Source organism: Phoxinus phoxinus (assembly GCF_949152265.1).
Source record: "Phoxinus phoxinus genome assembly, chromosome: 21".
Taxonomy (NCBI): domain Eukaryota; kingdom Metazoa; phylum Chordata; class Actinopteri; order Cypriniformes; family Leuciscidae; genus Phoxinus; species Phoxinus phoxinus.
The window spans coordinates 5,611,741-5,628,266 of NC_136896.1; the positions used below are offsets into that span (position 1 = coordinate 5,611,741).

The 16,526-nt window shown below is 37.9% G+C and overlaps 1 protein-coding gene across 1 annotated transcript in view; it reads right to left on the reverse strand.

The window, feature by feature from the left end:
- Window positions 1–16,526, reverse strand: part of cdh12b (cadherin 12b) — a 128,311-nt gene that overhangs the window by 35,773 nt on the left and 76,012 nt on the right. Inside the window, 3 exon segments of the mRNA XM_079595684.1 lie at window positions 6,800–6,987; window positions 9,633–9,800; window positions 12,712–12,831. Of these exon segments, the coding sequence (XP_079451810.1) occupies window positions 6,800–6,987; window positions 9,633–9,800; window positions 12,712–12,831 (476 nt within the window).

The window sequence follows — 16,526 nt, forward strand, 5'->3', positions numbered from 1 at the left end:
TTTTATCACGGAAGTGGTGACTCATTAAAATCCCAGTGACAGTGGCAGTTTGAGCACTCTCAGCTGATTTATAGATCAAACAGCACATTAATGACACAGTTAATGAGGGATGAGAAACTCTGACAGAGTAGGACACTGCAGGAATGAGTCATTAGACTGAAGGCATGTAAGCCTGTGCCTGACTTTCAGAAGTCATGTTTCCATGTGGCAATTGATTATTGTGTTGACGTTCTGCCATGGATGTCCATTTGCCTCACACTTTTTTTCTTGTCACGTTTTGTTAGCCTCTCTGCAGCTCAGATTGTCTTCAGTGTTTTGCCATTGTTTCTTTGTTTAAGTGAACTATGTGATAATTAGTAGGCCTGTATTCTGTGTTGTGTTGCCAACTCTGAGGGAGTGGGAGACGGTGAGATCCTGTGGGATCAGACTTCTCTCACAACTTAAAAGAATAATTGCTTTTGTTTACTAATGGGAGAAACGAGCATCATTTGTTTTTGATGACTAATCACGAGCTGACCCACTTTCTGGGAATTCGGGGCTGTTGTTGCTTCACACCGCCGCACAGAATGCTGACTGGTGTGAAATGTAAATCTCACAACGTGGTTATACCTGACCGTTTGGTTATGCATATATGTAGGGTTATGTGTCTATTTGTGTGTAGCCTACATAAATGTTCAAAAGATTGGGGTCGGTAAGATTTTTGGAAAGAACTCTCTTGCTCACCAAGGCTGCATTTATTTGATCAAAAATACAATAAAAACAGCCTTATTGTGTAATGGTATTACAATTATTACAACTGTTTTCTGTTTTATTATGTTTCTGTGATGGCAAAAGCTCTGAATACTCCAGTTCCAGTCGTCATTGTTACACAATCCTTCAGAAATAGTTAAAATGAGCTGCTTAATATTATTGAAAATCTGAATAAAAAGTTTAAAAGATCAGCATTAATGTGAATTATAAACCTTTTTTTAACATTTGATATGTTTGTACTGTCAGTTTTGATCAACTTTCTGAATAAAATTATGATTTTTTATTTATTATTAAAAATAAACAAAAATAAACAAACTTTTGAGTGATATAGCGTATCGATTTGATTGATAGCAGATTTTCATTGTGACAAATAAACCTTTCCTGATACATTTTCACTAAAAAAACTGGGACAACTGGCCCTGAGCTCCCCTAAATGTAAAATGTGTGGGGTCTGTGGCATAAAAGCCTCTTCTCTATATGTATTATTTCAATTACTGCTTTCACAAAACACTAATTTCATGCACATTTGCTATCCGACACACAAACACACAATACATCACAAAGCCTTTTAATCTGACAAGAGCATCCTTTGAGTAGAACCGAAGATAAGGGATTCGGAATATGTGACTCGCTGCATGTGTGTGTCTGTGTACACACATAAGCATGTGTATGCACGTTATTGTGCCGCCGAGTGTTTATTTGAGGAATTGTAAATAGGGATGTTTCGCACGATTGTAGTGGGACCGGCGGGGCCTATTGTTTGCTTTAATCGCTACTTTAGCCTAGAGGTTGTCTAAACATTTTCATGATCTCCTGTGCTGCCCATGTTCAAGCTGACAGTAGAGCAGGTAATCACTCAGAATCCTTAAGCCTTGATGATCCTCTCAACACACAGACACACACACACAAATACATCTCATTCAGTCGGCCGGCACAGAGACAGAGCACCATTCAGCCAAAGCCCCGCTATAGAAGTCTTCAGCTTACGTTTGCTTTTTACAAGCAAAATCGCACCTTTATCTGAATAGATGTAGTTGCTGAATTTGGAACCACATACAAGCTTACTACTACAGTATTTCTGCCATAGAACGATATATTAAAAATAATAAGAGTAGTATAAGGTTCTGGATTCAGCCTGTCTGTTTCAGTGAGTTGACTCAATACCGATTCAATAATTCATTAGCACCATCCAAAGTGATCACGAACGTCTCTACTGCATTTTTCCTATTATTATTGCTGCCAATATCAAGTGGTATAAGCTCCAAAAGTATCTAAGTATCCAGCTTCTCCTGGTTGTCATGAGTGAAGTTTGACCAAGTCCAGCTCTATCTCTGTGGACCTAGCGGGTGTAGCTTGACCTCATTAGGTTTAGGGATAGGGTTAGGGTGTGTCTAGACCTTCAAGCTCCACCCATTATGTCCAGAGAGGGGGAGCTGGATGTCAAGCTCCACCCATTATGTCCAGAGAGGGGGAGCTGGATGTCAAGCTCCACCCATTGGCTTTGCAGTTAGCAGCATCTTTAAATTATTGGGAAAACATGCCTTGGTTATTTAAGATGGCATTTGTATTTCTTGAATTGATTAAACAAAATTGTATCTACTTGGTAACAGTGGCAGTTTGGTCGAAAATATGGAACAGAATGAAACTTTTTCCAAGCAAATTTTATATATTGTGCAATATTGAGTAAAACACTTTTTAGTGTAATTATAATGGTGTATTCATGTATAATGAATACATGCTGGTGTGTTATTCGAATTCAAATTGGCTATACTGGCAATACCACTGGTTGGACGCTAAATAGGGATATGCAATAATTGTCCTTATAATATAAGAAATAAGAACTGTTTCCTATCCTAAAACAGCTGGAAGCCTACTTCTGTCACATAAGAAAAAAAAAAAAAAACTTCATTATGATATAAAAGGTCATTGTTGACGTAAGTCAATATTTTTTGTCATAAGTATGACTTATTATTCAATACAGTTGACTTTTAATGTTATAATTAGGATCTACCAAAGCATTATTTGGTACAAAGCATTGTGGGCGGCAGTGGCTCAGTGGTTCATGTAGGTTGTCTACAAACCAGAAGGTTGGTGGTCCAATCCCCGGTTCCACTTGACCAAGTGTCGAGGTGTTCATGAGCAAAACACCTAACCCCTGCTGCTTCCGACAAGCTGGATAGTGCCTTTTATGGCTGACACCGCCGTCGGTGTGTGAATGGGTGAATGTGAGGCAAAATGTAAAGCGCTTTGGTGGCCATTGGGTCTATGAAAGCGCTATATAAATGCAGTCCATTTACCATTATTGTTTTTTTCATATGTGGTGGAAATGGGCTTCCATTCTGTACTTTCCAACTTTTACCAAATATAAATTTTCGCACCAGTACCGCTGGTATTTAATTGTACAAATTATAATCCGCATCACCATAAACCATGGCAAGCCAAAATTAAATTACAAAATAAAAATAAACATTTAGCAATGTTGGCAAGACTTACTGCACACTGCATTAAAATATCATCTTAAACTATATGCGATTAGCAATGACAAACATGTTAAACAGTAGCATGCTACAGTATTTACCTTGACTGGTGTTGCATGTTTAATTCAGCATTATATTACATGGTGGAATACAGTGTCATACTCTAATAGTACTGCATATTTTAGCAAATGTAGGATGAAATTTGCTTATTTCAAAATAAATTTGCACACCGTGCACAGCATCTCGTACACAGCACACACACCGCTTATTTTTATATTCTTATTCTTTCAAAACAGTAGGTAGAATAGCATCCGGAACATTCCCATTGTGTGTTTGTGTTAGTCTGTTCATGTACTGTTGTTAAACTGCAGTAAACGCTTATTCCTGTTCTGCCCACTGTTCCAAATCACAGAGGGGTCACCATGCCTCATTGCTATCGAGCGCATAAACAGCACACATGTGCACAAAAGCACTTCTCAGACACAAAGGGGAAAAAAACAAACCAAAAACAGAAACCTCTTCACCTCACATGGGCACATGCTTCAATTCTTTCGCTGTGGAGAAAGAGACAGCATCTCCACACTGGCAGGATTGCTGCCTGGACCTCCTATTGAGGAGAATGCATCATTCTGTCTCGGTGTTGGCACGACACACAGTCATACTGCGGGGTAAACAGAGACAATACATGCCCACAATAACTCTCCCAATCTCTCTCAGCTGTACAGAGAGAAACGAACTGCACTAATTTCTGTTTTCCACACCTGTAATTGGTGTCTTGAACCCCCAAGAATATAGACAAAGCGCTGGAAACTGTTAGTGGACTGTCAGATAAGTGTAGAGAACAAAATCATAATGCTATCTCTTTACGCCTCAAAGGGGGGAAAAAAGGTTGTGCACTGGAAAAGAAAAGGAGAAGAACAAAAAGCATGCTGATATAGTATAGATTTAGCCTTTAGTGCTGTGAGGCCGCTGCTCAATAATCTATATTTCTATGGTAACTGAGATGCTGATGTTTTGATGTGGAAACGGTTGCCGTGGAAAGTGCACACACAAGACCTAAAGTAATTTACCATTCAACTTGTGTTTTTTAAAGTATGTTTACAGCATTCCATTTCCAGTATTATATATATATATATATATATATTTTTTTTTTTAATATATATATACAAAATTTTAAAAGCCCATCATTTGTTTGTTTACTTGTTTATTATTTATTTCATGGACAACTATTTTTTTCAGTTTGGGCCAGCAAATGCACATTTTAGAGTAAACAAACAAGTGATGGGCTTTTTAAATTGTAATGCAGGACCTTCATTTGTACAGCTGCCGTTGAGCTTTATGATGTAAAGGTTATAGTCGCTAAATCTCTTTCTCTAGACAATTTCACCATTGTACACTATAAACAGTCATATTACCTGTAATGTAAGGACATATATTATTGCAGTCTTCATTCTGATTCATCAAGCGAGCAAAGTTCCCTTTGTCTTTGAATCAGTGACTATGACGTATCCTGTGTGCAACTCAGGGAGACGTTGGCGGGCAAAAGCGGGCGATTGATCATGATAGACCTGACACTCATGTTCCAGCTGTTTTGATTGCATCACTTGATGCTTGCCTGTTGTTTTATGACACACTTTCTTAGCTCTGCCTCCATATCCCATGTGATTCTTTATGCCACGTGTTGACAAAGAAAATTTCAAATCACAACGAAACCATTTATAGCTTCAACGGTTTTATAAGTGAAGTGTTTGCAACTCTGAGTGCGAATGTGTCAGATTTTATGAGGACCCTTGGGAATGGTGCAATGCTCTATTCCTGGAGGTAACTTAGTCATCTCTGTTTTCTGGAAAAGATGGCAGGCATGCAGGTAAAATGAAATCATGATGCTGTTTAATAAGACTGTGGTGTTTTATTCCTTGATGCAATATTGCACCAAAACCGATGGGTCAATGAGATATTTTACTATTTCAATCTGAAAACCTTCAAACTTCAAGCTTTTAAAACTACTTCAAACTTTCTGGCTATGTCGTTTTCAAGCCAACTTAAAGTTTGTCTACAAACTTATTATTATTTTTTTATTTTTTATTATTCAGTTTTTTATACTATACTGTTCAACATTTTCATGTCAAGAATTTTTATTCATATTCAAAAGGACCCATTCATTTGATTGATTGAAGGGAACAAAAAAATTTGATGTTACAAGAAGTATTTGAAATAAATCCTGTTCTATTGAATATTAAATCAATCAAAGAATCCTGAATAAAAGTAACATGGTTTCCACAAGAATATTAATCAGCAGAACCATTTTCAACATTGATATTAATAATACATATTTTGTGAGCAGCAAATCAGCACATTAGAATGATTTCTGAAAGATCATGTGACTGAAGACTGGAGTATTGATGCTGAAAATTCAGCTTTGCATCACATAAATGAATTAAATTTTGAAACTTTAAAAAAGAAAACAGTTATTTAAAAATGTCCCTATAGACAAATGGTTCTTGTTCACAGCTTCAAAACCAGGTAAAACATTGCACTTAGACAACCACTGTTTCAATCCGGCACATAAACACTCCTGTCACTTCTAAAGCAGTGTGTACGTGATAGATGGTGTCTAGAAAGTATTGTGTGGAGTGTGTGGGGATTGCTGGCTGTGTTATTTTCATGCATGCTGTGTGCATTTAGAGGGAGGCATATGGACACAGTTAGTGCTCCCCACCCTCATATATCTCCACTAACACTTAAAGAGATCAACGCAGTGCAGTTTCAGTAATATTACACCAGCTGTTTTTATTGACGAGGCTGTTCTCATTCCACTAGGCGGAGACAATAGAGGTAGTATAAAGAGATGTGTGCCGCAATAATAAGTCCTGTCACGCTGCCAGTATTTAAGTACTCAGCTCAATTCAAATCAAAGAAAGTCACCTTGCGCACTCTCCAGCCGCGCTGAATGTTCGAGTTTACCTTTGGGGGAGTCCTTAATGTCAGACACAATTACCTCAAAGTGCTCTTAACAGTGATGTTTGAGTGATGTTTTGATAATGCGGTTGCGGTTGTATGAATGATGGGCTCTCTGTCATTTTCAGCGTGGTTGAGTCACGACACAGCGTTGAAGGACTATGGCAACTCTGATGGACTCTTGCCTGGAGGGAGGACATTTTACATGTACTGCATATTAATGTTTCTGTATTTAAAAGTCAAGCTTTTGTGCGTTTCTGTTCTATTGTGTGACTTCATGGCAGCATGTAGAACCTTAGGGTTGAAAATTGGCATAATAAATGTTTTGCACATATTTTTTGCACAATTCGACAAAATTACAGCTTAATTGGAAATTTCACAAGAGCCTTGATTTTTCAGTTTTCTTCACACAAAATACGCCTCATATTTCATCTCATCCCTCCTGGTAACCAAGTGCACTAACTTTTGATAAAACTGAGGGACAATTCTAATTAGTGTATGGCAAGTGTAAAGCATGACAAAATGTGACCTCCATAATACAAATCAACCGCTGAGCTTTAAACCTGTGTATGTATTGGTTGTTCGAATAGATTGTCCAGTAAATAAGGCTTTACCTTTTTGAGCATGATGATTCCCTCCTGATTGTGCTCGTTGGTGGTGATGTCAAACATGGCTCCTCCATCTCCAGGGACGATGTTGTATTCCACCTCCGCGTTTTTCCCTATGTCCAGATCATGAGCTTTAATTCGGCCAACCGCTGACCCGACTGCCGACGACTCCGGTACACGCAGATGGAAGATGCCTGTAGAATCAAAATCAGTTTTTTTCAGCACATGTTGGGGAAGCTGCTTTGAAAACTAGTTTTGAATTTCTTGTTTGGAATAAAATGTACCAATGAATAAAAATGTGACATGAAACACAACGCCTAGAAATCCCAAAAAATGTGTCCGTGTGAATGCGATAACTTGTAACTTGATAACTTGTTTCGACAAACACAACGGATATATTCACCTCAGAGAAGAAAGTACATGGATTGTATTTCATGTCGCGTTTTTCTCAGTCTTGAAATTTCGTTATAGCCATAGAATTTTCGAATACTCTTTGAATACATCAAATTTATTTTTTTAACAAAACCCTATCATATAGGCCTACCCCCAAAACATATATGACACGTTGCATGGGATCATTCTGTGATAGGCTACTTTTGCATCTTTATTTTTAAAGCCTGATGCTGGTCGCTATTCACTTCCGAGCGCGAGCAGGACACAACCGACCCATACTGCCACAGTATTTCACCTCCTTTGCCAAATTTCGCAAGTTGGCAACCCTAGAGAGAACATTATTGTTGGAAAGAGCGTTTGATAACTGTCTCAATGCACCTGGGAGGAAAAGTGACATAGGTAGGGTGCTTTTTGTTGGAAAAATGCTTGTTTTTGGCTAAGCTACTCTGTGAAAATAGCTGAGCTAATGTCACGCTACTAAAACTGTAGTTAAGTTTGTAGAACGGCTACTTTGAGTTAGTTACCCCAATGCTAGTGAAGACACATGCACGGAAGGCACAAACAGATCATGCTGATTAGTAAAAACGAATGTGTTGGGTGGCCATGCCCGCAAAATAAACACCTCAGCTAATTAAGAAGTCATTAGATGCATTAGTGCAGTGCACCAAAAAACAAACAGAGAGAGAGAGAGAGAGAGAGACGGCCCAGAATGCAGCAGTCATCATAGTGCCATCCTCTGAGACATGCAGATGGAAATCTACTTCTCTCCCAGGGTATTACCAATATTTACACAGCGAGAAAACCAGTGCTCATCACTGAAACTCAACATGATTTCTATTTCACGATTTCTGAGCGCAAATGGAGCCTGTTCACATTCACCTGTTTAAAGGCTTGGGTTTATTTCAGTGGGAAAAAAATAAACAAAGGAAGTTCTACAAGTATGTAAATGCATAAAATATGAGGCTGTTGAAGAAGCTGAAGACTGCTTTCTCATTTTTATGATTGATTGCTAAAAATCTCATTAATGTATTCTAATTTAGCATGTTGATACACTCAAAAACCAATGATATTTGTGTGCAGTTTTTTTGTCTCTATTTCTACTACTTCTCTGGGGATGCTATTAAAATGCTGCATTTACTGTTTTTTCCAAACAATATTTATAGATTCAAGATTATTTATTTATTTTTCAAGAAATGCTGGCATAAATTTTCTCTATGAATGAATTCAGTTTTTAAGCTTTCCTATGTGCATTTAAAAAGAAAATGCTACAAATTTACATTACCAGTGAAAGGTTTAGACACACTTGCCTGAGTTTATGGTTCTCATTATCTTAAAAAATCTTATGATCTAAAGGTTTATGCATAAATGCTTTAAAATTGTTTTGTGGACAGAATAAATCGTGCCTACTAAAATTTTATATTTTAAAAAGAGCAGATGGCAAACTTCTGAACTCTTCTCATAATGTTAAAAAAAGCTTCCCAGGATGTTTAAGCAAGCTTAAATAATACAGATTTTTATTTGTTTAACATTTTTAGCCACTAAATAATTTGAAACAGGAGTTGCATGGCGATGTTCCCGAGCGGTGTCTGAGAAATATAATAATAAATGCATCTCTACCACAGTGAAGCGTGGAGGAAGAGTGCCATTGTGCTTTTTTAGCTGCTGCTATTGGTGAGATGCTTCACTATGAAAAGTAATGTAATGCTTTGGAGTTCAGCAGAATATTGCAGAATGGCTTGCTTCCCACAAATGAAAAGTTGTTATCTAAAGAGGAATTATCAGATGTTATTGGTAAAGACAATTATCCTGCACAACTTGCAAAGACAACCGAGAGGTGACTTGAGAACAAATCCATCAGGCTCATGTTTAGGCCTGGATAGAGTCCAGATTTGAACCCTAGTTAATATTTGGTCTCACGTTAAGCTCAATCGACCTGGGAGACATTTTAAACTACTCATGAACTATTTGAAGACATCAACATTAAATGGAACAACACTGACTCTTCATCCTGTAAAAAGTTGTCTGCAAGTTGAATGCAGAGTAACTTTAACTACAGTATTTGTGCATGTCTTGCTAACTTCTTGACCAGTAATTTTGTGATTAAAAAAGTCAAGACCATTAGAAGGCAAGGCTTTATTATGAATCTAAAACAGGGGTGTCCAAAGTCTGTCCTGAAGGGCCACTGTCCTGCAGAATTTATCTCCAACTTGCCTCACACACCTGCTCAGAAGTTTTTTTAGTATGCCTAGTGAGACCTTGGTCAGCTGGTTCAGGTGTGTTTAATTGGGGTTGGAGCTCAACTTTGCAGGACACGGGCCCAACAGGAGCAGGATTGGACACCCCTGATCTAAAATGTTGAAAATAAAAGAATGAGCAGGTGTGTCCAAACTTTTGACTGATTTGAGTTTACATGAGATGGTAGTTTATCAATCATCCATTGTCTTACTTTTGGAGAACCTAGGTGGGTTGTCATTGACGTCACTCAGGGTGATGTTGATGGTGGTGGTCCCTGCCAGACCCCCTAACTGGCCACCCATGTCTTTGGCCTGGATGAGAACCTGATACAGCTCCTTCACCTCCCGGTCCATGTTGGGTAGAGCTGTCCTGATCACACCTGCGCACAGATGGAAAGACTGTGTTAATGGAAAGAAGAGACCAGAGAAAAGGATGATAAAGGGATCGGGAGGTAGACAGAGAGCGTAGATGAAGAGGCTGTGAATAGAGGCAGGTATCAGCGTGTGGAGAGAATCGGATTACAGAAAAGAGGGTAAGGTGAGGAGAAGAATAGGGTTTAGACCTGAGAATGAGGCCAGCTGAGAAAGGGATGTGAGTGGTAATCTAAAATAACAGACACAATTGAGATTGAGAGCGGTAAAAAAAAAAGCAAATGGATGGAAGTCTGTAGCATTGTGGAAAAGGAAACCGAAGCAAATTGAACTTAAAGGTGCAGTGTCATTTCTATGCTATTATTGGTGTTCTGAAAATCGATTAACCTCTCAGGATGACTTACCCACATTACATTTGTGTTGTTTTAGGGTTCAATTTAGTGTTTGGGGATTATAAATTAATCCTGCTTAGGTACACATCCTGATAGATATGTCCTGGCTGATGTTTCCTACATTTTTGTTCCTAAACCAACATGTTTTAATCCATAGAACATGGTGTCTCAGTGGAGTGGAATCCAAACAATGGGTCAAGGATTTTTGATAATTAGCATGACCCTGTTAGCCCCTGATTCCATAACTAAACATTAAATATTAAAAATAACTCGGTCTATATTAATGGCTGATTTTGCTGTACTTGACCATTCTCAACCTTTTCACTGACTTTTAGAACTAGAGGAATATTCAGGGTTCAACACATGTGAAGTGATATACACTGTAATGTTAATAAACACAAAGATAATAATTTAAATAATAAGTGAAAAAGTTTATGGTGAGGCACTTAATATGAAAGAAATTGTGGCCAATTTTGGGAGGATTTAAAAGCATAAATCTGAAGCTTATTATTTTACAGAATAAAAGTTACACAGATTGTTTTTATGTATAGCTTTAATACTTCTGTATGACTTTTGTTTTGATTGGCTTCTTTGCATGGAAAGATCATATAAGTTCATATTGTCATTCATATTGCAAGTTGCTGAACATTGAATATGTCTTTGTGTAAATTTGTGCATCCATATGTTAAAGTGCTTATGGTTTTTACCACTACGATGATGATTTCTGAAATAACTATTTTTGCCATTTAGTGTCCATAAATGCTTTCGTTAGACCATTAGAGTATGTCTACATAGTACATCAAAGATCAAACACTGGGAAAAATATATGACTATGTGGCTCTTTGCAATGTATATTCTTTTGATACTATATTATACCCCCTTCAGAATACATTATTGCTTCTAGCAATCAGCTGAAAATAAAGGGTAAAGCTCTCTTGGGTTCTTTAAAGTTCCAGCACACAGATGGTTTCTAAAGTACCATAGAAATGAAAAGTGTTCTCCTTGGGCATCAAACTGTTAAAACCTTCCCGGAACCTGTGATATACACTTTTACCTTCAAGTGTTTTTCTCTGGGTAAAAGATTGGGGTCAGTCCTAAAGCTTCTGATACTTAACAGTCTTAACAAGCCGACAAAGCCAATGTAGCAACACCTTTCCTCACTTTTCTTCCATAAAGCACAACTAATGCATTTCCCAACGTCACCAGAAGCTTTCCCAGATCAAGAGAGCACTTCATAGGATGAATTAGATATGGTGGTGAGCAGTTAAAAAGGGCACAGACCTTCATACAAAACCAGTTTCAAATGAAATGTAAAAAGGTGTGTCACATGGGATTCTCTAGACCTGTTACATAAGGATTTGTTTTTTTGACTTAAGTTTCGCATGGACAGATCTCTTTTTGAGGTTTGTGTCAGTAATTAAAGTATTAGTTCACCTAAAAATAATGTACTGCATCATCATGCATTTTTCTGGCATTGAAAGCAGAAACACTACCTGAGATCTTCTTTTGTATTACAAAATACAATAACACTGGATTGGAACTACATGGGGGTGATTACATGGTAGCACACTTTCATTTTGGGTTGAACTATTCCTTTAAGGTGTGTGTTTCTTGAGTCTTTTTCTCTCACGACTCGGTTGATTCTGTTATGCATTTTACCCCCTGACTTTTACACCCGCCCTCGTCTCACAGCTTTTGTTTACTGTCGGTTTTATTATGGCCTGCATGGGACAAAACCAGATTTTTCTTCCTTTACTAGTCATTTGATTTGTTCACCCTTTGAGCCCAGCGGGTTCGCTGATATCAGGATATTATATTTGTATTCATGTATTCCTGTTTGCTTCATACTTGTACAACAGGGCCGTAAACATACTGACACACATACAAGTGTGAAATTCTCGCACACGCTCTGCGCATCAACTTTTCCTTGCAGGTTTGGGCTTTGGATATTGGATATTACAGCTCACTGAATGCAGAGGACGCCCATTAGTAGGTTCACATTCATTGTAGTAAATGCTCCTGAATATTGCATAACAAAATATTCACTGGCAGAAAATAAAAGGCAGTTTGTTTGCTGCATCATTTGATGATGCTACAGTTCTTCTAGCCATATAAACAACAGAAAAATCCATTTGCACTTACCAAGCTGACTTTATTTTCAACTTGGAGGCTATCGGGGTCTGTAAAGTAGCACTTGATTGTATAACCATATATCTTTTCAGGCCTGTTTAGCTGACAGTATGTCCCTTTCTGTTCCGCTATTCAAAATGAATTGCAGTTTATTTTGAGTTACAAATCCATTTTCTTGGCTGGCCACATTATCAAATCAAACTGCCGAGCTTATTTGTCTAATAGGGTCAATGAATGTAATTATGTTGGAACCTGTGAACTGTGAAATTAATGAGCCTAGCCTGTTGTTATTACTCAAACAAAGCAGCAGAACTTGTTTGTTATAATAATAATTTCATTTTTAATGTAGCAAACATTTTTCCATATGTTTTCTCTCAAATATTCCGGAGTGCTTTACCAGTTTTGGGGTCGACGGAGAAGTACGGCTGGCCGTGCAGTATGCTGTACACCACCCGGGCACTGTTGCCGTATGTTGGGTCGTCTGCATCCGTCGCCGTCACCTTCATCACGTACGTACCTGCAAACAGACAGAGGATATTCATTTGTGTTAAACTGCATGAATAGATGTGCTTTGTTCGAGGTTATAACTGTATGGATCGGCCCTTGGTAAATTGGATAGGGGCTTGACCGTGACTCGAAAACAGGCCTATATCATTATGCGTTTGTTCTGATGGGCTGACATAAAACCGAGTACTGTGTACTGATTTTCCCCTGTATTTCGATATGTCTGCAATAGCAGTTTTTACATTACAAAGGGCAGCACTTTTAAATTGCCCAATAAATGACAAACCATCTGTATTGTAGAATGAACTGATGGTCACGGTCCGCTGAATCACCGTGTTTTACTGAAATGCAGCAGAATTCTGCACTCTGACCATCTCGCAATTTAGCAGCAATTGTGTGTTCTTCTAGAATAGTTCCCTGATTATATCCATATCATACTACTGCTTGTGCTTATATATTTAGGAAATATATACAGTAGTTTGTGTATATATCTACAGGGATATTTCATAAGAAGTATAAGGTCAATTGTGATTTTACATAATCTTTCATGAAAACACTCAAACCACAACGTAGAATGAATTATCACACTGTACTGTTTGAGATGAGGAAAGAAACGTGAAGGCCTTGGAAGAGAAAGAAACAAAAGAAACCAAGAAGTAATTGTACAGATTGTAAATCAAGGCCATTCCCCAATGGAAGTCCTTTTCAACCAGCTGATGCAATTACCTTTTTTTTCTTTCTTTTTTTCTTTTTTAGTTCTTTCAGCACACATCGACATGCTTTCAGATTGTTCTGGCCTCCACATAAAGAGGTGAAAAGCATTAAAAACCTACACAGTTCCCCTCCTTTAAGTGACCTCCAAAATAAAATGACTTTCTGTCAGAGCAAAATCCTGTAACCCGATGAAAAATACATCTGAAGTCAAGAAATATGGACACATTGACAAGACAGAATTGCAGGAATCCTCCTCTCTTGTTTGTGTGTAACAGCAAGACTCAGTTATGCTTTTGTGGTGGCGGAAGCCACAATAGAAATCACACAGACGCCTGCAAAATAGGCCTAGCTTCAATGTTGGACTATATGGTGCACTTATAAATCGGTCTATTCACATTTCGCTATCTGAGATCATGAGTAGCTTTGATTCAGCTGGGAAGGGGAGGGTTTCATTTCATTCCGTTGCCATTCAGATCAAGGAAAAGGCAATCTCAAAGTGAATTACCCTGATCTGTCATCCTCAGGGGAAGCAACATGAAAAGGGCTTTGGTGTTGGATAGGGCATGTAGTTTATTAAGCTCGACACCAAATTGTATGTCAGACTTTTACTCTTGGTGTTTTACCTCTTGCCATGCAAAGCTTTTCTTATTTCTTTTGTTTATCTGAATATATATTTGACTTTCCCATGATGAAAATCTCTTTAAACTATCAAGCTCAAAACAAATTAGAAACAAAACTGTTTGCTTTGTGCTTTACAGATGAAAGGCGATTTAACCCCTTTCGTGGCAAAGATCACAGACGGCCCCAGATTATCGTTATTCAACATTCATTACTCGTTAAAACATCAGAGGTATTATGTCCGGTATGTTGTAACAAGTGATTTATCTCCTGTAATTTTCAGTTTTACAGTATCAGCTTTCATAAGATGCAATTTAACGTTCCATGCACTCTGTATTTCCAGTTTTTTTATCCTTACGCTCATCAAGAATGATATATCACGTGATTTCTTCATGTGTAAATTATACAAAAAATATAGGATATCAAGACAAAAGCATAATTGTAATATTTGAAGATAACCTTGTGATGTTTTTAGAGGACTTGTTTTCTTGCATATCATTATTTCACAATGCTAAAGCACAACAGACCTCTTCTCAAATGTTTACAGATTCATGAACAGTTCCACCAAGTCTTGCTTTTCCTAAAATAGTCAGTGAATGCTTTCGTTCAGGGCCATTTTTAAGACTGATCTCTCTCGGGGCCCATGACTACAAAAGATTATGAGTCCCAGAGAAATGCAGCTTCTGTTTACTGCGCTGTACTATTGCAGGCAATTCCTGAAGTTTGTAAAGCAACTTTGTCAAAATTACCATTCATTAAAAGTGCTATGCAAATAACTCTGAATGGAATTCCTGAATAAAGTGAAATAAATGAAAATACGATTTTCAGACTCTTTGTTCGGAAATCGTTGGTGCTGAATTGTGAATTGTTAGAGGCATACAATATTAGTAATTGTAATGATTTGAGGTATTCATTTGTCATAAACACATTTTATTCTTATAAATATAAGACTGCTTGAAACACATGGAATGTTGCAACTTTGAATTTATCGGCTTCATGTTTTACCTGTCAAAATAGCTGTGAAATTGTTGGCAAGTTGACAGGCTCTGTTTTGCCTAGTTGTGTGTTTGTGTCCCACATTGGTAACACTTTATTTCCACAGTCCACTTTAGACATTCTACTAACTAAAAGTAACTTTGCACACTCTTATCAACTCTCATTCAAGTATTAGTAGTCTGTTAGGTTAAGGTTAGTAGTATAATACGTTGACATGCTGCAAAGTTACTTACGGTCCCTACACACCGGACGCGAATAGCGCGTCAGGCGAGAGTGATTTCAATGTTAAGTCAATGCAAAGACGCGTTACACGATGCTTCTCTGTATCATTTCTGCAATAAATCTGTGATCAAATATCATTGAAGTCTAATCACAAATAGTTTTGAGATTAAATGTTTCAATAGCATCCAGCGAGTCCAAACAACAACGGTGGGCCCTTGATGTTTCCATCTAAACTGGTTAACAAACAAGCTTTCGTCTCTTCTTTAGACTATAAATCAGTGAAGTACCCAGTTAAATGTTCTATAACACAAAGGAACCAGCATTTCATCGACCATCATGTTTGCAGCGAGTGTGGCGTCATATTACATAGCTCCCCAGCGTGGCCTCAGGGATTGATGCATCGTCTGCAATCATATTTGACATCATGATTAAGAATATTTGTCCAAATAATGGAGGCCATTATGACTTTAACAAGCTCTGCAATGTGTTCCATGAATGCAAGAGGATAGCGCTACATTGATCTGCTAGTAGTTACGGCGATTGGATTAGGCTGTGTGGAAATCAATACAACTTCTGGCCGGCTTAAGAGACGAGCCTTTTTAGAGAAGCAGAGACAGTAACAAAATAAGGTCCTGCTGCCATCATCACCCAGAGCAGATGCCTTGGTGAAATAATCAGTAATACAATCAAGGTCTCTGTGAGATGAGAAATCCTACTAGGGCTGTGTAATCCAGTTTGGTGGGGATTTGGAGCCCATGCACTTCTCATTATCTGACGGCACACAGTAATGTCTGGATTAGATCCCCTCTGCCACACCAATGAATATTTGGCAAACTCATAACAAGAGTAATATATGACCTCTAGCATCCCTCGCTGTAATACTGTGGCGATCATCCGTGTAGCCTTTAGGATTCATTGTTTGGATTACATGTTACATTACATTCATTCCTTATAACCTTTAGGCGTCGTTTATTTGACATCCATTGATTAAAATTGCATTTAAAAAACCCATATTTAATTTAATTTAATTTTCAATTTAGTTGTTTAGTTTTACTCCAGCATTTTTTTATACGACGCCACGACACGCGATACAAGATATGAGTTTTTGTCCTAACCCGCCGCGAAGGCAATACGTGACGATTCTATTTTAGAAACGGT